Below are 22,327 nucleotides of genomic sequence, written 5' to 3' on the forward strand. Positions count from 1 at the left end.
GGCTTGCTATAAATTTCCACATGATAAACCACTTAATGGGCCTCTCATTTGTGGCCAGGTCGCTTCAGAAAACAGCTATATAGCTCTCGTGGACCTTACCTGGTAAAATAAAATGGACATAGTTTTCACGGTAAAATAAATTCGGTTAAAAGAAAGTTTTTCAATGCAAACACTTTTATTTGCACTCAAAAGTAGAAAATAAATTATTTTCACCCCAGAAATTAAAAAGATTTGATGTGCTAAATAAAAGGCGAGGGTTAGTGGATCAAACATAAAATGTTGCCAAACTTCCCTTCATGTGGGCATCAAGGTGCAATACTCTGGCTTGCCAGCAGAATGCAGTACATCAAGTGTAGACTGAAATATGTTTTGTTTGAGATACGTAAGTTCACGCGTAAGAAAGTTCCACCAGGTGCTCCGGTTTGCTCCCACATGTATAAACACTCATTAATTAGCTGAAACCATTTTAATATATAAAGAAATGCAAACTAATTGTCGGTGCCTGCTCTCAGCTTGGCAGCATTCCAGCTTTTCTATGGATCCACGGCAATTGTGAGGTGTAATTTGTATGAATGACACTATATCAAAATAATTGTAAGATTATTATGAGTGTGTCTCCTCGCTCAACCAATGTACAGTATCTACAACCAGACTGCTTAGAGACCTGGGAATTAAGGGCCAGAGCCAGCGTTCGGCAATCAGAGCTGTATCGGAGGCGGCAGAAGGCAGCAGTCAGTGGCTCTGGATGAAGAGGAAAGACCCCAGCTGGGCCTCAAAGTGAGAGGGCCAGGAGATATGCAGTCAACAATGCTTGACTCAGGGAGGAGGACGCCCCTGCCATGCATAGTCTCATGGGATGTTGGCTATCAACAACAAGGCAACTCCTATGACTAATTGGGAATGGGACGCAAGCGTAGGATTGATCACCCTGTCGCTGGCCGCCTTTGGGGAGGGTGTATAGTATGAAAGGCCGAAACACCCTAGGAACCAAAGGTTCACTACTGACGATGCGCTCCCCAAATTTCACCAGGCTCACTGTTCATGGACTCTTGGAAGTGCTTGCACAAAGGATAGTAACATCTCATCCTGTGTTCTTTGGAATAGAATACTATATTCTATGGTTCTTTCGGTAAAGTAACGTAGATCGAAAAAATAATAAATAAAGTGATTAAAAATATCACGACGTTTCCATCGCAACACAAGCGGTCGTCATCAGGAACAGGGAGGTTAGCCCTGAAGGCAAGCTGTTAAAAAGGCTAATGGTAATGTAGGAGAAAGCTCCGACACCGGCAGTAGGTCTACACCAATCATAGAGCTGTTTATAAAGGTTTAGAGATGGGCGGGGCAGCTAATGTTAATGTAAGAGAAGACTCCGACACCGTCAGTAGGTTTACACCAATCAAAGCATTGCACCTCGCTCCACACACCCACACTGCTGACGGTGGAGGATGACAAGAAAACACAAATCAAGTCATGAACCAAAGTGGTTGATGACATCTTTACAATGATTGCTGAGGATATAACCATCTTCTTGATTGAAATTGTGTCTGTGTCTGTAAATATGGATGGCTTCATGAACGAATCTTTGGTGCCGTCCATAAATGACGTCACGCGATTTTGGCCGATTTTTTACCCCTCCCCCCCTCGTCACACGGCGTCACAAAAAGTCAGACCCCCCTAAAAAATGATGTCACAAAGCTCTGCCCCCCCCAACCATATTTCCATTTTGAAAATAAAACTTGCTTCTAATCACTTAACTATTGTCATTATAGTGCGTAGTTAATGTGGCGCTGCACTCTGATGTAGGAGAAAACATGTATTAAAAAGGAGGCGTTGGAAAGCTGAAATTTAGCATAAAATTCACTTGAAAATATTCAACGTCTAACTAAAACTGCAAATGTTCAGAATATTATATTGAAATTATCTTTTAATAATAAAATATTAAAAGTAGTTATAACTATAAAAAATACTTTTAACTTTGTAGTAGAACGAAGCAAAATGGAGAGTACAATTATAACAATCACATTCATTTCACAATGAAAAGCCCTGGTAGAATCATTAGAATAAAAATGTTTAATAACAACTATTCAAAAAATTTCCTAAATGTATGCTTCTCCATTCTCCCATGGAGAAGCAAAATGCTCCTTCATGGAATAAATAAAATGTGACCTTAGTAAATTTAAATAACCAAATAGTTAATAATGAAAATTAATTAAAATGTGTTATAACAATTCTATTTAATTAATATTTATTTAAAGTTGCGCATTTTTATGTGACGTCACATTTATCAAACCCTCCCCCCCGTCACACATCGTCACAAATGTCTGACCACCCCTCCCCCCTCTAGGTGCGTGACGTCATTTATGGACGGCCCCTTTGTTGATAGCCAATAGGCTTGCAAAGTACCATCGTCTTAGAGAAATCAATTTCGTGTGAGCCAGCTCCATTAAGATAATGATCAGCCACGGCAGAAGTATTGGTATAGAATACTGCTAAGCCAAATGACTTTGTTACTTAAATGACTGAAGATGATAAATGATGACAGTTATGATGATAATTAATATGAGAATATAGTGACCACTATGACACTGCTGCTGCAGCTGATGATGATCCACTAACCACAAAACCACCTTCGGCCACCAAAACTTGCCTCCAACGCACTGGTTTACACTATGTAGTAGCGCTAAGCACAGCAGGTGTCACTGAACCGTTTGCTGTGGCCAATACAGAAGAACTTCAGTAATCCACATTAGGGATGAACGATTTGGGGAAAATATCTAATTGCAATTTTTCTGACAGATATTGCGATTGAGATTTGATTTGCGATAAAAAATTTTAAGTCTAGCTTCAGTTCAATATTGACTGTGTAATAGATTTAAAACATGTGATGGAGCATTACCACATGATATCATCAAAATATGAACTGCTCTACATAGAACAATTGTTAAGTAAAAAAGTTAAAATAATAAAATAATAAAACAATTCCAATAAGAAAGTAATAGGAATTTTCTGTAATCAATAGAACATTATTTACTGATATCCAGCATATAGCTTATAAATTGACAAACCACAGACAAACCATTGACACGACAGTTAAACCCTGGGCCAGACGCGCAAAAAATCGCAGCCTTTGCGATTTGCTAATCGCATTTTTCAAATTTCGATTTGAAATCGATTAATCGTTCAGCCCTAATCCACATTTATATGGAGTACATATCACGGATCGTGAAAATCCGCCTTCACTGCGGAGGTTTGACCCAGAAATCCGCAAAATAAAATGTGCGCGATGTGGCGTAGATTCCAAGAGGTCTTTGCCCGCTTCTGGTAGAGATCCAGAAATCCGGAATTTCGTTGTAGACTTCTGAATCACCACTACCACGGATTTCGGGAGCAGTGCTCTAACCTAGTTTTGCGATATGTGATATTTAGCAAATTGCACAGATTGGAAATAGATTTTTTGTTATTTGGATTGTTCATTGCCCTGCTTCTACGTAATAGCCAAATGTAAGCCATTTTTAACAGGAGGCACAATTATTAGGCCATAGACTTTTTTTTAGGAAGCAGGGTGTCCAGGTCATTCAGAAATGATATGGAAATATATGCAATACATATTTGACAACAGCATGTAATGCTTTCAAGGAAACGCTGATGGCTTCATATACTTTATGTCAATGAAATTAAGACCCCAGTTTTATTACATTGTCAAGGATCCAACTTTCCCAACATTGTTTGAGTCCAATACGAATTCAACCAGGAACAATGCTTGTTATGAACCACTAGATGGCACACTAAGCGATGTTTTTTTCATTACCTCGTACTACGTGTATTCATATTCTTTGGTTATTTCGGTAAAGTCACGTATATAGAAAATGTATTTTAAAAATTAAGTGAATACAAAAACACTAATGTAGACTGTAGCCTGGTTCTTAATCGGAGTGAGTGTACTGGCAATCTTTAATGTAGACAGTAGCCTGGTTATTAAGTTTGGTGAGTGTACTGGTAGTCTATAATGTAGACTGTAGCAATGGTTATAAAGCTGGGTGAGTGTACTGGCAGTCTATAATGTAGACTGTAGCCTGGTTTTAAGCTGGTGAGCGTATTGGTAGTCGAAAATGTAGACTGTAGCAATGATTATTAAACTGAGTGAGCGTACTGACAGTCTATAATGTAGACTGTAGCCTGGTTCTTAACCTGAGTGGGCGTCCTGGCAGTTTATAATGCAGACTTATTGGTTCTTTCAGTAATTAAAATAAAATAATAATAAAAACCACGATGTTTCTATCACAACACAAGTGGTCGTCATCAGTAAAAGGGGACTAACCTACTTTCACACCTTACGTGCTATTCGGAGGTGCTGCAAAGAGGTACACATTGCATTTGTTAATTAATGTTTTATACTATATTATAAAATGACTATAATAACTAACATTATTTTGCGAGTGTAGTTGATTTAGTTTATAAAATTACTGTTTTTGAGGAATTTAAAGGAAGCTACTTTAGCGTTAATGACTGTTGAATTACAATGCAGTAGTACATCTTACTACATGATTGATTAATGACAACGATGTTTTAACTCGAATGAACGTTTATAACGAAGACTAAAAAAGGGACTCATCAGAAGTAATACTCTTTATAGATAATTGATACTAGCAACAATCGATAATACATTTCTAATAGTGCTTATAAATGGAGGCACATTATCTGCTTACACGTGTTACAGTGTACTTTCTATTCACATGCTGAATTAATTAGATTTATTTACAGCTAACCCGTTTTATGTTAATGCATATATAACTGCATTTTTTTAAATTAAAAAATGAAACCAGCAACACTGACTAGTTTTAATCTTAACATTTTTAGTCGGGTACTGGGAAATTTCAAAGTGTTAAAAATGCTTAAACTCTTTTAGAAAGCACATTTACTAACACTGTAGATGGATACTGATTTTAAAATGTTTACTGCTACTCATTCCAAATAAATAAAAAGCACGCAAATCTGTTGTACGTCTATGCTCCCATGTCAATGCTCCACGGCTGGAAATTCAAGTTTTCCTGAATTAGACAATGCAAAAAGCTAATGGTAGCCTGGAATATAAGGTAAACATATTTAACGATAACCCTCCACCACCCGACAGAACCAATAAAATCAAGTTTTCACGTGGGCAAATTTGCTAATTGATCTGGTTTCTCACCAAACCAGAGGAATGTTGAAAAAGTCACGAAAAAGTAAAAAAAAACTAAGAGTATGAATCCTTGCAGTCACGAAAGCTTCAAATCTAGAAGGAATGTTGAAAAGCCAAAGTAAAATGTCAATTGTTTTACATAAAATTTTTGCTTGCTTTCCACATTCCTCCGGTTTTGCTGAAAAATACAAATCAATTAACATAGTTTCCCATGTGACAACTTGATTTGATTTTAATTGGCCCTGTCAGGTGGTGGAGGGTTAGAGTTAAACATTTGACTTTATACTTGAACGATCGAGCCCGAAAGGAACGAGAGTATTTACCAATCAATTGGTCATGAAATCCAACGTATAAAAGTGCTCATGAGAAGGTGTGCACACGGCAATACTTATGTATAAAATGTTAACATAAGTTTTTTCTATTCAAGTTTTCTAATGCATTGTTTATCTTGTCAATTTGCCAAAAGCCATAGGGTTTATTCGTATTTTTAGTAAACAAAGCACAAACGTATTGATAACCAATGAACGATTATTAAACTAGATTAAACTTGTTTTCATATTACTGTCATTACCACGGAAGTATAATTTATTGTCAATTTGTGACATTCAAAAAATAATTGGCGAACTACAATGCACTCATTTGTTGCTTCAATCAAACACTGATGATGTGCATTTAGATATAAGATCACATGGCATAAAACAGATTTATAGTTGCAACAAATTACCAGCTTTATAACAGTGCAGAATTCTTAAATCACATGAACCTCTATACATTTCTTGGTTGCTTGTACGTTACGCTATTAATAGTCATCATCGACATTAATTTGTTCCACTATTCACAGTTTATATTGACACAGATAATAATGATGAAAACACCCATCATCCTTACCTGAAAATAACAGCGACAGAATAAAAAAAATTTGCCATTTAAACCTCATTCTTGATCTTGCAAGCATCTTCTCGACTGATTATGATAAACAATGAAGTAGACCCCACTCCTTCCCTCCAGTGATGCTGCTTGTTTCAGCAGTGGGTTAAAACCAATGTCTGTTAAGGCTCACAGGTGCTCTTTAAACAGCAGAAGCAAAACCAGCCGTGACTTACTCGCTTCATACGTCAGCTCCTTAAATTACTTTTGAGAACTGGTTTGGAATTACCTTTGTGAATCACTGTGGGTGTATGCAGTTTGGCTTTGACCCGCCTTTTTGTTCATGGTGTCAAAGGAACGTTGAATGATTTTGCGATACGGGATCTACAGAAGACATATTTCAAATGCCAAAATAATTCATTCCCAAGTTGTAAAAATATGATTTTGTTTGCAGTTGTCATTTGTTTAACTTTTACTATTGAGTTTAGCATGTGCGATTAAATCACGGTCATAAAAAAAAATCTACACATGTTAATAACACTGCCCTAAAAAAAAAATAGGTGACGTTTTGGGCAATGGGCCTTCTTCATAGCACACACGCTATTATATATTTATTTTAAAGACATTGTTCTTGACTGTGTCGAGAGAACTTGTTCATTGTGATTGTGCATTGCCAATTCTGCTTCACTAAACATGTTTAACAGTCATATTTCGCAGTCATGTATCGCCTTTAGGACAGTTTGGCCCAGAGTAAAGCAGTCAACAGTCAATAATTAATTCGAACGTGGATATCACGCTGGCAAACATACTGCGTATATTCATCATCAGCAGCCAAGAACAATATACTACTAGATGAAGGTCCCTATCTCACCCATCAGATGTCCAGAGGAGTTTCAATAAGTAAAGACAGGTTTAATACCAACCTGTTTAAGTGTAATTTCTGCAAAAATATATATTGGTAGTGAATCGGGCATGGTAACTCTGATTAGCATGGTTGGCTCCGTATGGTGCGAAATAAGTTCATCATACATATATATTGCCCTGATGCTCATGTGCAGTAGTTTCAACATTTAGCCACTAGATAGCAGACGTTTGGCATAAGAGCATCATATATGGCAACACCATTGTCCATCTGCATATCAAAGAGCAGCGTGATGCAATTAATTTCGTGTCATGTTGATCACATTTACTTCTAGGTTTTGTTTCTTGGCAAAAGGGTTACAGATTGTATTCATTTGTAAAGGATGCCGAGAGCTTACACAACCGGGCACATGTGGCGCGGGGAACCTTCTTCATAATAAAGGTTTTTTTTGGGTTAGATCGCGTAATTTATAAATGTGTCGTAACCGTCCACCACCCGACACGGCCAAACAGTAAAAAATGTGTCACGTTTACAAAGGACAAATAGTTCACTACTTTAGCCCACCGGTGTGTTGAAGAGTGAATCAACATCATTTAAAATTTGAGTACGACGTTTCGCTGGTAATTACATCCAGCTTCATCGGGCAATTTTCCAGAATGGTGAGACTCTCCTCTTGCTCCCGGTCTTAAATAGAGCAGCAGCAGCAGGGTGACGTCATCATTTGATTCATGCAGGAGCAGTGATTTGAGGCGTAGAGGGGGAGCGTATTGTAATTATATAATAGACCAGCTGTACTATCCGGCTTCGCCCGGGACTTGGATTCACCACACCTGGCCGCCTTTGTCTCCCCAGTGGCGATGTTCACCCCACAACAGTTACTCGTTTGAGGCTGAGTCGACCTAGGACAGAGGTCGCAAACGGGTTTTGAATACTTACCCGTACCCGGCCGCACCAGGGTCGTAAACGGGTACCTGTACCCTACCCGTACCCTACCCGATACCCGGCCGGGTACGGGTAGCCGGGTATCGGGTAGGGTACAGGTATCGGGTACCCGATTGCGACCTCTGGGATGAAGCCATGTTGTAGGCGCGGGTGGGTTGATTCTAGGAACTTGAATTGTGGGAAGAGACAAGATGTTGGGAAATGAGTGACAAACGGTTACTCACCAGTGACTCACGGCTTACCCGTACCCGTACCTGGCCGCACCAGGGTCGCAAACGGCTACCTGTACCCGTACCCGGCCGGGTACGGGTATCGGGTAGGGTACGGGTATCGGGTACCCGATTGCGACCTCTGACTCTCGATGATTCCAATTTTACACGCTTGTTGTTGTCGTCGTCATTGTTGTCATTGTTGTCGTTGTATCCTCAAATCTTGTAACTCAATTTTAACCCACTTCCCAATGCGGTATCGACTGCAAACTTGGTATACCTTTGTCATACTGATGACAATACTATATTCTATCATAAAATATAAAACATTTCAAACATTCTTTTTTATATGTTATGTTTTGGCTTGGGTCTAATTGTCCACGGTCAACTGACGTTGGCTGTAATTGGCCACGGTCCCTTACGTTATGGCAAGCCTCGGGGCCACTTCCTGGAGTCGTAGAGTTCTGCCATTACTAGTACATTTAATAAAAGCGTGTTTAAATTAAAAAAAAATATTACTTATTAAATGGAGGCCACGGACTGCGCCACGGAGCTTCTAGCGGTAAACAAGGTACCGTATTTACCGGGTAATACTTCGCACTACCTTTACCCTACCGGGTAATTCTTCCGAGCTACCTTTACCCTCCCCTTTACCTTACCCCTAGGCATGTCGACACCTTTACCTTTACCCTTTTACCCGGTAAAAAGGGTAAATGACCTTACCTTGCGAGACCTATTCGTAGCGCAGCGTGCTAACCGCTACACTACAATACGTTACGTTTCTACATGTGCGGATCACGTGACAGATTTGACGTCACAGCTCACTTGCCGTGCAAAAAATATATGCATTATTGAGCTCCCCCTCCAAAAAAGTGTATTTTTATAATTTTTGCATGGTGTACAGTCTGTAAAGTACCCACATGGCAAATTTGCAGTTTGTTGCATGTCGGGAAGTACGCTAAACATTTTGAACAGACACACATATTCACAACTTTGGCTTTTATATATATGCAGATTGGTAATCATTCAATTGTTATTCATTTGTATTTGTTTCCCTTATAAGGAATTGTAATTGTATTCTATATTGTATTGAATAATACTCTTCCAGGCCGCACTAAGCCTCTAGCTGTCAGAGCGATTAAAGTTATTTATATTTCTCTCAATTTCAATGGATTCTCTAATTAGTCTTGGCCAATAATAATTTGTTTTACACAACACATCAACGTTATCAAAATCAATTGAGTGTCCTTGTTGACAAGCATGCTCTGCCACTGCCGACAGTTGTGTTTGAGATAATTTAATATTTATTTGGTGTTCTTTTGTCTTACGCTGATGTAACGTCCCGTCTGTCCAATATAGCATCTGCCACAAAAGCAATTAATCCGATATACACCTTCTGTTAATAATTTAGGCAATTCGTCTTTAGTGCCAGATACCAGTTTTTGAATGGGAAATGCGTAGGAGGTGGGCGGGGGGGTTTCAAAGTCATATTATGCCCATGCATTATGCAGGATCAGCAGTACCAAGGGAGGGTGCAGGGAGTAGCATTAACAAAGGAAAGGAATGTTAATAGTATGTAGCTGCAGTTACTAAACAACCACGTAGAAAACTAAAGTATAAACTACATAAAAACCTAAAGTATAAACTGCATAGCACCATCAGTATACTTACTATACAATAAGCTGAGTTACTAACAGCAAGTAATACATTACAATTCTACGTCGTAAAAATTATATAATATGCTTCCATCTAAACTTTATTATCTTACATCACACGAGCATACACCGTATTATATACTGTCATAGATAAACCCAACATTAAATTATATACTGTATTGCTATAAACCACCTATATAACACTATGTATTATTCTACCCACCCTAATGTGTATCACACTGCTATATGTTTACTGTACAATTACGATACTATGTATTACTTGTACATTGTATTAAGCATATAAATGTTATACTATTTGTTATTATACACTGTACCATTGACCGTCGTGTCAATGGGTGAGTCGTGGGGGGAAAACTTGCAGCGGAGCAAAGAATCCATTCCCTGCGGAGAATACAATGCCGGTGAGTGGAACGCGGTCTGAAAGTCACCGTAAACGTGAACACAATCAGTTAAGATCCGAAATGGTTTATTACGTCCTTCCAATGATTGCTAAGCCAGAATCCATCTTCTCGGTTAAAATTGTCTCTGTGTTTGTATATGTGGATCGCCTCATGAACGAATCTCTCATGATAGCCAGATGGCTTGCAGAGAACCTCTGTCTTGGAGAAGTTAATGTCATGTGAGCCCACTGAGTTGTAACAGTGATCTGCCACGACTGAGGTGTTTGTCCTTCCGTGTTTCAGGTCTGCTTTATGTTCACGGATGCGATCCGAGACATGTCGTTTGGTTTCCCCAAAGTAACTACTACCACAGAAGGAAACTTAGTTTGTAGATGCCAGGGTACTGTATGTATGGAACCACATCTTTTACAGACGGGACCAGATCACGGATTTTATGTACTGTGTTGAATCAGACCTGGATCTTGAGTTTAATCAGGATTTTGGAGATCTTTTTTGTGACCCCAGCAATGTAGGGTAAGGTGATGGTCTTGAAAGGCTCCTCAACAGGATCCTTCGTGATGGTTGGAGTGATGGCTTTGCGGATTGTGTAGTCGGAGTAACCATTAGCCTTAAGAGCTTGGCGTACGTGTTTGAGTTCACTGGCAATGTGTTTCTGGTCGGAGATGCATTGGGCTCTATGGTATATAGTCTTGATGAGGGAATTCTTCTGGGATGGATGGTGGTGGGAATCCGGTTTTAGGTAAGCATCCGTATGGGTGGCTTTCCTGTAGACAGAGTGGCTCATTGAACCATCAGGTCTCCTTTTAATTAGGACATCCAAAAAGGGTAGCTTGCCATCTTCTTCGACTTCCATGGTGAATCTGATGGCTGGGTGTATGGAATTGATGTGGTCGAGAAATTGGTCTAGAGCAGGCCGGCCATGTGGCCAGATGACAAAAGTGTCATCTACGTACCTCTTCCATAAGGTCGGGCGTAGAGTGGCAGTCTGGATGGTGTCAGTCTCAAATTTCTCCATGAAGATGTTGGCTACAACCGGAGATAGGGGGGAGCCCATTGGGGTGCCCTTAGTTTGCTTGTAGAAAGTTCCATTCCAGGTGAAGTATGTATTGGTTAAGCAGTGTCTCACCAGGGAGGGTACCCCAGCATTCAGTCCTTGATGAACCAAGTCTTCAATGATTGCGATGGTGTCAGGTACAGGAACCTTGGTGAATAAGGAAACCACATCAAAACTGACAAGCAGGTCGTCTGGGGACAGGGCAATCCCCTTGATTGTCGATACCAGGTCAGTAGAGTTTAGTACCGCAGAGGTGGTTTTTCCAGTGAAAGGCCGTAGGATTTTAGACAAAAAACGAGCCAATTTATCTTCATCCCATTGTCTCTACTATCAACTCCCCCACCTATAAATTGGCTCGTTTTTTGTCTGAAATACTACGGCCTTTCACTGGAAAAACCACCTCTGCGGTACTAAACTCTACTGACCTGGTATCGACAATCAAGGGGATTGCCCTGTCCCCAGACGACCTGCTTGTCAGTTTTGATGTGGTTTCCTTATTCACCAAAGTTCCTGTACCTGACACCATCACAATCATTGAAGACTTGGTTCATCAAGGACTGAATGCTGGGGTACCCTCCCTGGAGATACACTGCTTAACCAATACATACTTCACCTGGAATGGAACTTTCTACAAGCAAACTGAGGGCACCCCAATGGGCTCCCCCCTATCTCCGGTTGTAGCCAACATCTTCATGGAGAAATTTGAGACTGACGCCATCCAGACTGCCACTCTACGCCCGACCTTATGGAAGAGGTACGTAGACGACACTTTTGTCATCTGGCCACATGGCCGGCCTGCTCTAGACCAATTTCTCGACCACATCAATTCCATACACCCAGCCATCAGATTCACCATGGAAGTCGAAAAAGATGGCAAGCTACCCTTTTTGGATGTCCTAATTAAAAGGAGACCTGATGGTTCAATGAGCCACTCTGTCTACAGAAAAGCCACCCATACGGATGCTTACCTAAAACCGGATTCCCACCACCATCCATCCCAAAAGAATTCCCTCATCAAGACTCTATACCATAGAGCCCAATGCATCTCCGACCAGGAACACATTGCCAGTGAACTCAAACACGTACGCCAAGCTCTTAAGGCTAATGGTTACTCCGACTACACAATCCGCAAAGCCATCACTCCAACCATCACGAAGGATCCTGTTGAGGAGCCTTTCAAGACCATCACCTTACCCTACATTGCTGGGGTCACAAAAAATATCTCCAAAATCCTGATTAAACACAAGATCCAGGTCCGATTCAACACGGTACATAAAATCCGTGATCTGGTCCCGTCTGTAAAAGATGTGGTTCCAGACATACACTACCCTGGCGTCTACAAACTAAGTTTCCTCTGTGGTAGCAGTTACATTGGGGAAACCAAACGACATGTCTCGGACCGCATCCGTGAACATAAAGCAGACCTGAAACACGGTAGGACAAACACCTCAGCCGTGGCAGATCACTGTTACAACTCAGTGGGCTCACATGACATTGACTTCTGGCTATCATGAGAGATTCGTTCATGAGGCGATCCACATATACAAACATAGAGACAATTTTAACCGAGAAGATGGATTCTGGCTTAGCAATCATTGGAAGGACGTAATAAACCATTTCGGATCTTAACTGATTTTGTTCACGTTTACGGTGACTTTCAGACCGCGTTCCACTCACTGGCATTGTATTCTCCGCAGGGAATGGATTCTTTGCTTCGCTGCAAGTTTTCCCCCCACGACTCACCCATTGACACGACGGTCAATGGTACAGTGTATAATAACAAATAGTATAACATTTATATGCTTAATACAATGTACAAGTAATATATATTATCGTAATTGTATAGTAAACATATTGCAGTGTGATACACATTAGGGTGGGTAGAATAATACATAGTGTTATATAGGTGGTTTATAGCAATACAGTATATAATTTAATGTTGGGTTTATCTATGGCAGTATATAATACGGTGTATGCTCGTGTGATGTAAGAGAATAAAGTTTAGATGGAAGCATATTATATAATTTTTACGACGTAGAATTGTAATGTATTACTTGCTGTTAGTAACTCAACTTATTGTAGAGTATAGTAAGTATACTGATGGTGCTATGCAGTTTATACTTTAGTTTTTTATGTAGTTTATACTTTAGTTTTCTACGTGGTTGTTTAGTAACTGCAGCTACATACTATTAACATTCCTTTCCTTTGTTAATGCTACTCCCTGCACCCTCCCTTGGTGCTGCTGATCCTGCATAATGCATGGGCATAATATGACTTTGAACCCCCCCCCCCGCCCACCTACTACGCATTTCCCATAAATATGCTAAATTCCTATTGATATGCACATTCTTTTTGTTAAGGCGCTCTTCTTGCACCTCCAACCCAGCTTATATATAAGCTCCTAGCTTGGCAGTGTCTCATTCTTCACCTGAAGACGAAAGAACAAAGAAGATGAATCCCTGCAGTCACGAAAGCTTTAAATCGAAATTTAATTATTACTTGCCAAGACGAATTAGAGAACCCATTGAAATTGAGAGAAATACAAATAACTTTAATCGCTCTGACAGCTACAGGCTGAGTGCGGCCTGGAAGCGTATTATTAAATAAAATATAGAATACAATTACAATTCCTTATAAGGGAAACAAATAGCAATGAATAACAATTGAATGATTACCAATCTATTATACAATTACAATACCCTCCCCCTCTACGCCTCAAATCACTGCACCTGAATGAATTAAATGATGACATCACCCTGCTGCTGCTGCTCTATTTAAGACCGGGAGCAAGAGGAGAGCCTCACCATTCTGGCAAATTGCCCGATGAAGCTGGATGTAATTATCAGCGAACCGTCGTACTCAAATTTTAAATGATGTTGATTCACTCTTCAACACACCAGTGGGCTAAAGTAGTGAACTATTTGTCCTTTGTAAACGTGACACATTGTTTACCATTTGGCCGTGTCCGGTGGTGGACGGTTACGACACATTTATAAATAACGAGATCTAACCCAAAAAACATTTATTATGAACTAGCGGTTAGTACCCGGCGTTGCCCGGGCAAAAAAGGCAGACACACACATGGACTTCTACACAGACATCGACCCACACACATAGAAACACATCGACTTCCACACACACACACATATGGTTATACCCAGGATGGATCGTTAGCAGGCCAGCCTAAATGTTTCTAACCGGCAAAGATGTTCCATTAGGGGGGTGCACGTTTCGCAAGTGTAGAGAAGGGAGGGAATTACCGTGGCCGAGAAGACCTGGAGCTTCATGCGGAGCGAGAGACCAGGTAGCTTCCACACAGCAGCCGATGAAAATAGAATGGCGCTCGACTGATTTGGATTGAGACCTCTGCTGTTAAACCGGAGCCATTCAAGAGCACACTGGCCAGGTATGGGAATCTTTCCAATCTCTACACAACTGCCACATTACCAATTGTGAGCTGTGGGGGTGGATTGTCCGATGGTACACAATACCCAGAAAGGTGCTTAATTTTGGTGGGGCTGATGGTAAGGCCCCACCTCTTAGTGGCAAGCTCCAGATTCAGCAGTAGAGCCTCCAACTCCTCTACTGAGTGAGCAGCAATCACCAGAGCATCGGCATACATAACATGGTTGAGCAATAGGGAGCCATCCCTTGACCGCACCTGGGCATCGATCAGCCTCCCATTGTATCTGTACCATATGGTAATTCCTCTGGTACAGCCATTGAAGTCTTCACGAAGTACGTGGTCAAAAGATGGATTAAATAATGTGGGAGCCAGAGGACATCCCTGTCACACCCCAAGGTGTAGAGGGAATGGCTCTGACTGACGGCCACATAGTTTGACGCGGGGCCGCTCACCATCATGAAGGTCTTTAAGGATTGTGAGCAAAGGGCGAGGGACTCAGAAAGCACGAAGAACAACCCAGAGCCTAGGCCTACTGATGGTATCATAGGCCTTGAGCAGGTCAATAAAGCACACACATGGACTAAAAGCGACTAACACATGCACATGGACCGAGACACACACACATATCGACTCACAAACACATCGACTTACACACACACACATATGGACTCACACACACATAGACATCCACTTGATATATACACACACATGGAGTTACACACACAGTTATCGACGTACACATATAGAGCGACTCACACACAGACATACGTGGACGCACACACACACATTGACGTAAACACACATATGTACTTACACACACACATATGGACTAAGACACACACACATGGACTTAAAAAAACACATTCATAGACTGACACACACATAGCCCTACACACACATACACATATGGACTGTGACACGGACATCTACTTCAGATACAAACACATAGATTAACATACACATATCGACTCACACGCATTGACTTACACACATCGAGTGACACACACATGTATAGACTTACACACACATGTGGAGTAACACACACATGGACTGACACACACATACACATTGACGTACACGCACACATCGACACACATAGACACACAAACGCACATTGACTTACACACTCAGATGGAGCCATGCACACACATCGACTAATGCACACACACATCGATAGGCACAGCAATCCCCGATGATGGCACAGCTATCAGTATCGCAGTACTACGTGTGAGTAAATAGTGTGACGTGAGCGATGGAAACAATAGAAATGCATTGAAGAAATAAGCAGAAATAAGTGTCAATGAAAGAGCAGCAGTACGCACAGGTAAGTTGAGAAGCAGGCTACAGTCGAGATTATAGACTGCCAGTACGCCGACTCAATGACATAAGAATTGCTCAAGTCGACATGAAAGGCTAGCAGTGCACTGAGTGAGGTAAAGAAGCAGGCAACCGATTATATACTGGCATACAGTCATAATGGTGAAAAGGAAAATGAGCAGTGTAGATAATAGGTTGGCAGTGCACTGACGTTAATTAATCAGCAGGCAGCAGGCGACATCAGACTGGCAGTAGACTGTGACAGCGTCATAAAAGCGCAGCAAAAAAGGGAACATTTAGCAACCTAAAAATAAAGAGTTTTGTGCACACAAACATTATTGTAATATCTCGCAACGTATTTGTTTGATAATAGTAAGCAAGCAACGTGAGTTCTTATCTGCACACAAACATTATTATAGTAATGTTTGTCAACTAATGTGTTTAATAATAGAAAACATTGGACTTGATTTGTTAGTGTAAGAAGCTTGGAAATTTGTACTTACCATAGGCGTGTTGAGGCCTTGTGCTATGCGTAGCCCCCCTCCTGGCCTACATTGGTGAGGTGGCGGAGTTGGCACGTTGCCAGGCTAGGGGCTGGGCCGCTACCCCCCCCAGCATCCCTCGCCCGTGCAAGAATAATGGTATGTAAGCAGTAAAATATTATTATCTAGGGAGTGTGTAGTATAAAGTGGACACATCGTGTTGGGGGGGGGGGGGCGAAGAGGACATGACACTGTGAAGAAATATCCGCAGCGTCATGTGTGTATGTGTTGGCTGTAAAACGCGTAAAAGGAAATGTCCCCCGTGAGCTCAAGCCGAAGGCGCAGCACTTGGTAGGGTCCCCCCCCCCCACGCAATTGGCGTCAGTTGGTACGGTCGATGTCGCGCAATAAGTAAATAAGTAATAATAAAAACGGCACAAATGTGTTAATTAAACTACTTTCAAGTTTAGGGATGGGAAAATGAAATAGCCTATTCCCACCGCGGGGCTTAGGGCGTGCCGCCTGGCAATTTTTTTTCTACATATAGATCACTGTTCGAGAGCCAAATCCCCCGCAAGCACGAGCGCGCGGAGACTTTTTATATATGAGAAGATAATAATATTGGTCGCGAAAGCCTTCGCATTAAACTAGGGAACCTTCTATTGGCTCAGCGGCGAGCCGGGATAGCTCTGATTGGTAGAGTGGAGCAGCTACCCAGTTTCAAAGGCCCATTTGGCAAACGGCCTTGTGATTGGCTGAACGATTCTATAGAGAATAGGTGGGGATTTTCCAATTGATCGAACGGCAGAAAGAAGAGTCAGAAGGAAGCAAGGCGATAGGAGAAAAGGATGCTTGAAAAAGCTTGGTGTTTCTATTATATTCCCGAACATGGGTCACGTAAAAAATGTTAATCACGAAAACGCTACTGGCTTGTTCTGAATCTCCTCTATTCACATTTGTAGAAACAATTTTGATTCTAAACTCTTTACACTAATATCAAGAGGTGTTACAGTACTCGTACTCTCTGATAATGTTAATGCCAAATGTAGCTTGAATGCAAATATAGTATTTGGATGAATATGTACTCTATGCATATTAAATGTAAATGAGTCATATAGCCCAGTGACAGATATTTGTAATAAATGTACCGTATTATTGATAAAATAGTGAAAGACTAGCAAACACTATACCATCATCTTTGAGCCTCATCATTCCACTATATTTTTTTGTCAAGTTCGGATAGTGTATATTTAAATGAATGCACTAACCTGCAGTAGAAGTTTGTTTTATTGTAGCAGTTGAGGACAGTAAAGTGGTAGATGACTGTGTTGTAGGAGATGTTTCTGTTGCCGAGGTCCCAGTTGTTGGATTTGTCGTGGAAGTTGATGACCCTCCTCTGGTCGAGGACTGTGTTGTAGTAAATGTTTCTGTTGTTGAGGTCACTATTGTTGGATTTGTCGTTGAAGTTGATGGCACTACTGGGGTAGAGGACTTTGTTGCAGTAGATCTTTCTGTTGTTGAAGTCTCAGTTGTTGGATTTGTCGTTGAAGGTGATGGCACTACTGGGGTAGAGGACTGTGTTGCAGTAGATGTTTCTCTTGTTGTGGTCAGAGTTGTTGGATTTGTCGTTGAAGATGATGGAACTACTGGGGTAGAGGACTGTGTTGCAGTTGATGGTTCTGTTGTCGAGGTCTCAGTTGTTGGATTTGTCGTTGAAGGTGATGGCACTACTGGGTTAGAGGACTGTGTTGCAGTAGATCTTTCTGTTGTTGAGGTCTCAGTTGTTGGATTTGTCGTTGAAGGTGATGGCACTACTGGGGTAGAGGACTGTGTTGCAGTTGATGTTTCTCTTTTTGAGGTCTCGGTTGTTGGATTTTTCGTTGAAGGTGATGGAACTACTGGGGTAGAGGACTGTGTTGCAGTAGATGTTTCTCTTGTCGTGGTCTCAGTTGTTGGATTTGTCGTTGAAGGTGATGGGACTACTGGGGTAGAGGACTGTGTTGCAGTTGATGTTTCTGTTGTTGAGGTCACAGTTGTTGGATTTGTCGTTGAAGGTGATGGAACTACTGGGGTAGAGGACTGTGTTGCAGTAGATGTTTCTCTTGTTGAGGTCTCGGTTGTTGGATTTTTCGTTGAAGGTGATGGAACTACTGGGATAGAGGACTGTGTTGCAGTAGATGTTTCTCTTGTTGTGGTCTCAGTTGTTGGATTTGTCGTTGAAGGTGATGGAACTACTGGGGTAGAGGACTGTGTTGCAGTTGATGGTTCTGTTGTTGAGGTCTCAGTTGTTGGATTTGTCGTTGAAGGTGATGGCACTACTGGGGTAGAGGACTGTGTTGCAGTAGATGTTTCTGTTGTTGAGGTTTCAGTTGTTGGATTTTTCGTTGAAGGTGATGGAACTACTGGGGTAGAGGACTGTGTTGCAGTAGATGTTTCTCTTGTTGTGGTCTCAGTTGTTGGATTTGTCGTTGAAGGTGATGGGACTACTGGGGTAGAGGACTTTGTTGCAGTAGATCTTTCTGTTGTTGAAGTCTCAGTTGTTGGATTTGTCGTTGAAGGTGATGGCACTACTGGGGTAGAGGACTGTGTTGCAGTTGATGGTTCTGTTGTTGAGGTCTCAGTTGTTGGATTTGTCGTTGAAGGTGATGGAACTACTGGGGTAGAGGACTGTGTTGCAGTAGATGTTTCTGTTGTTGAGGTCTCAGTTGTTGGATTTGTCGTTGAAGGTGATGGCACTACTGGGGTAGAGGACTGTGTTGCAGTAGATGTTTCTGTTGTTGAGGTCTCAGTTGTTGGATTTTTCGTTGAAGGTGATGGAACTACTGGGGTAGAGGACTGTGTTGCAGTAGATGTTTCTCTTGTTGTGGTCTCAGTTGTTGGATTTGTCGTTGAAGGTGATGGGACTACTGGGGTAGAGGACTGTGTTGCAGTTGATGTTTCTGTTGTTGAGGTCTCAGTTGTTGGATTTGTCGTTGAAGGTGATGGAACTACTGGGGTAGAGGACTGTGTTGCAGTTGATGGTTCTGTTGTTGAGGTCTCAGTTGTTGGATTTGTCGTTGAAGGTGATGGCACTACTGGGGTAGAGGACTGTGTTGCAGTAGATGTTTCTGTTGTTGAGGTCTCAGTTGTTGGATTTGTCGTTGAAGGTGATGGCACTACTGGGGTAGAGGACTGTGTTGCAGTAGATCTTTCTGTTGTTGAAGTCTCAGTTGTTGGATTTGTCGTTGAAGGTGATGGCACTACTGGGGTAGAGGACTTTGTTGCAGTAGATCTTTCTGTTGTTGAAGTCTCAGTTGTTGGATTTGTCGTTGAAGGTGATGGCACTACTGGGGTAGAGGACTGTGTTGCAGTAGATGTTTCTCTTGTTGTGGTCTCAGTTGTTGGATTTGTCGTTGAAGATGATGGAACTACTGGGGTAGAGGACTGTGTTGCAGTTGATGGTTCTGTTGTTGAGGTCTCAGTTGTTGGATTTGTCGTTGAAGGTGATGGCACTACTGGGGTAGAGGACTGTGTTGCAGTTGATGTTTCTCTTTTTGAGGTCTCGGTTGTTGGATTTTTCGTTGAAGGTGATGGAACTACTGGGGTAGAGGACTGTGTTGCAGTAGATGTTTCTCTTGTTGTGGTCTCAGTTGTTGGATTTGTCGTTGAAGGTGATGGGACTACTGGGGTAGAGGACTGTGTTGCAGTTGATGTTTCTGTTGTTGAGGTCACAGTTGTTGGATTTGTCGTTGAAGGTGATGGAACTACTGGGGTAGAGGACTGTGTTGCAGTTGATGTTTCTCTTTTTGAGGTCTCAGTTGTTGGATTTTTCGTTGAAGGTGATGGAACTACTGGGGTAGAGGACTGTGTTGCAGTAGATGTTTCTCTTGTCGTGGTCTCAGTTGTTGGATTTGTCGTTGAAGGTGATGGGACTACTGGGGTAGAGGACTGTGTTGCAGTTGATGTTTCTGTTGTTGAGGTCACAGTTGTTGGATTTGTCGTTGAAGGTGATGGAACTACTGGGGTAGAGGACTGTGTTGCAGTAGATGTTTCTCTTGTTGAGGTCTCAGTTGTTGGATTTGTCGTTGAAGGTGATGGAACTACTGGGGTAGAGGACTGTGTTGCAGTTGATGGTTCTGTTGTTGAGGTCTCAGTTGTTGGATTTGTCGTTGAAGGTGATGGCACTACTGGGGTAGAGGACTGTGTTGCAGTAGATGTTTCTGTTGTTGAGGTCTCAGTTGTTGGATTTGTCGTTGAAGGTGATGGCACTACTGGGGTAGAGGACTGTGTTGCAGTAGATGTTTCTGTTGTTGAGGTCTCAGTTGTTGGATTTTTCGTTGAAGGTGATGGAACTACTGGGGTAGAGGACTGTGTTGCAGTAGATGTTTCTCTTGTTGTGGTCTCAGTTGTTGGATTTGTCGTTGAAGGTGATGGGACTACTGGGGTAGAGGACTGTGTTGCAGTTGATGTTTCTGTTGTTGAGGTCTCAGTTGTTGGATTTGTCGTTGAAGGTGATGGAACTACTGGGGTAGAGGACTGTGTTGCAGTTGATGGTTCTGTTGTTGAGGTCTCAGTTGTTGGATTTGTCGTTGAAGGTGATGGCACTACTGGGGTAGAGGACTGTGTTGCAGTAGATGTTTCTGTTGTTGAGGTCTCAGTTGTTGGATTTGTCGTTGAAGGTGATGGCACTACTGGGGTAGAGGACTTTGTTTCAGTAGATCTTTCTGTTGTTGAAGTCTCAGTTGTTGGATTTGTCGTTGAAGGTGATGGAACTACTGGGGTAGAGGACTGTGTTGCAGTTGATGGTTCTGTTGTTGAGGTCTCAGTTGTTGGATTTGTCGTTGAAGGTGATGGCACTACTGGGGTAGAGGACTGTGTTGCAGTAGATGTTTCTGTTGTTGAGGTCTCAGTTGTTGGATTTTTCGTTGAAGGTGATGGAACTACTGGGGTAGAGGACTGTGTTGCAGTAGATGTTTCTCTTGTTGTGGTCTCAGTTGTTGGATTTGTCGTTGAAGGTGATGGGACTACTGGGGTAGAGGACTGTGTTGCAGTTGATGTTTCTGTTGTTGAGGTCTCAGTTGTTGGATTTGTCGTTGAAGGTGATGGAACTACTGGGGTAGAGGACTGTGTTGCAGTTGATGGTTCTGTTGTTGAGGTCTCAGTTGTTGGATTTGTCGTTGAAGGTGATGGCACTACTGGGGTAGAGGACTGTGATGCAGTAGATGTTTCTGTTGTTGAGGTCTCAGTTGTTGGATTTGTCGTTGAAGGTGATGGCACTACTGGGGTAGAGGACTTTGTTGCAGTAGATCTTTCTGTTGTTGAAGTCTCAGTTGTTGGATTTGTCGTTGAAGGTGATGGAACTACTGGGGTAGAGGACTGTGTTGCAGTTGATGGTTCTGTTGTTGAGGTCTCAGTTGTTGGATTTGTCGTTGAAGGTGATGGCACTACTGGGTTAGAGGACTGTGTTGCAGTAGATCTTTCTGTTGTTGAGGTCTCAGTTGTTGGATTTGTCGTTGAAGGTGATGGCACTACTGGGGTAGAGGACTTTGTTGCAGTAGATCTTTCTGTTGTTGAAGTCTCAGTTGTTGGATTTGTCGTTGAAGGTGATGGCACTACTGGGGTAGAGGACTCTGTTGCAGTAGATGTTTCTCTTGTTGTGGTCTCAGTTGTTGGATTTGTCGTTGAAGATGATGGAACTACTGGGGTAGAGGACTGTGTTGCAGTTGATGGTTCTGTTGTTGAGGTCTCAGTTGTTGGATTTGTCGTTGAAGGTGATGGCACTACTGGGTTAGAGGACTGTGTTGCAGTAGATCTTTCTGTTGTTGAGGTCTCAGTTGTTGGATTTGTCGTTGAAGGTGATGGCACTACTGGGGTAGAGGACTGTGTTGCAGTTGATGTTTCTCTTTTTGAGGTCTCGGTTGTTGGATTTTTCGTTGAAGGTGATGGAACT

General features: G+C 41.8%; 1 protein-coding gene across 2 annotated transcripts in view; it reads right to left on the minus strand.

The window, feature by feature from the left end:
• LOC133351031 (mucin-19-like) overlaps positions 1-6,996 on the minus strand; it is a 285,024-nt gene extending 278,028 nt beyond the window's left edge. Inside the window, exon 1 of one of the 2 annotated variants that reach the window (XM_061565914.1) lies at positions 6,071-6,996. In XM_061565914.1, the coding sequence (XP_061421898.1) occupies positions 6,071-6,137 (67 nt within the window). In that variant the 5' untranslated portion in view covers positions 6,138-6,996. The remainder of the gene's footprint in view (positions 1-6,070) is intronic. The other variant, XM_061565915.1, reaches the window with a different exon arrangement.
• Between the last annotated feature and the right edge of the window lie 15,331 nt (positions 6,997-22,327).

Source organism: Lethenteron reissneri, chromosome 36 (genome assembly GCF_015708825.2).
Source record: "Lethenteron reissneri isolate LAM-NWPU_2019-01 chromosome 36, ASM1570882v1, whole genome shotgun sequence".
Classification (NCBI taxonomy): Eukaryota; Metazoa; Chordata; class Hyperoartia; order Petromyzontiformes; family Petromyzontidae; genus Lethenteron; species Lethenteron reissneri.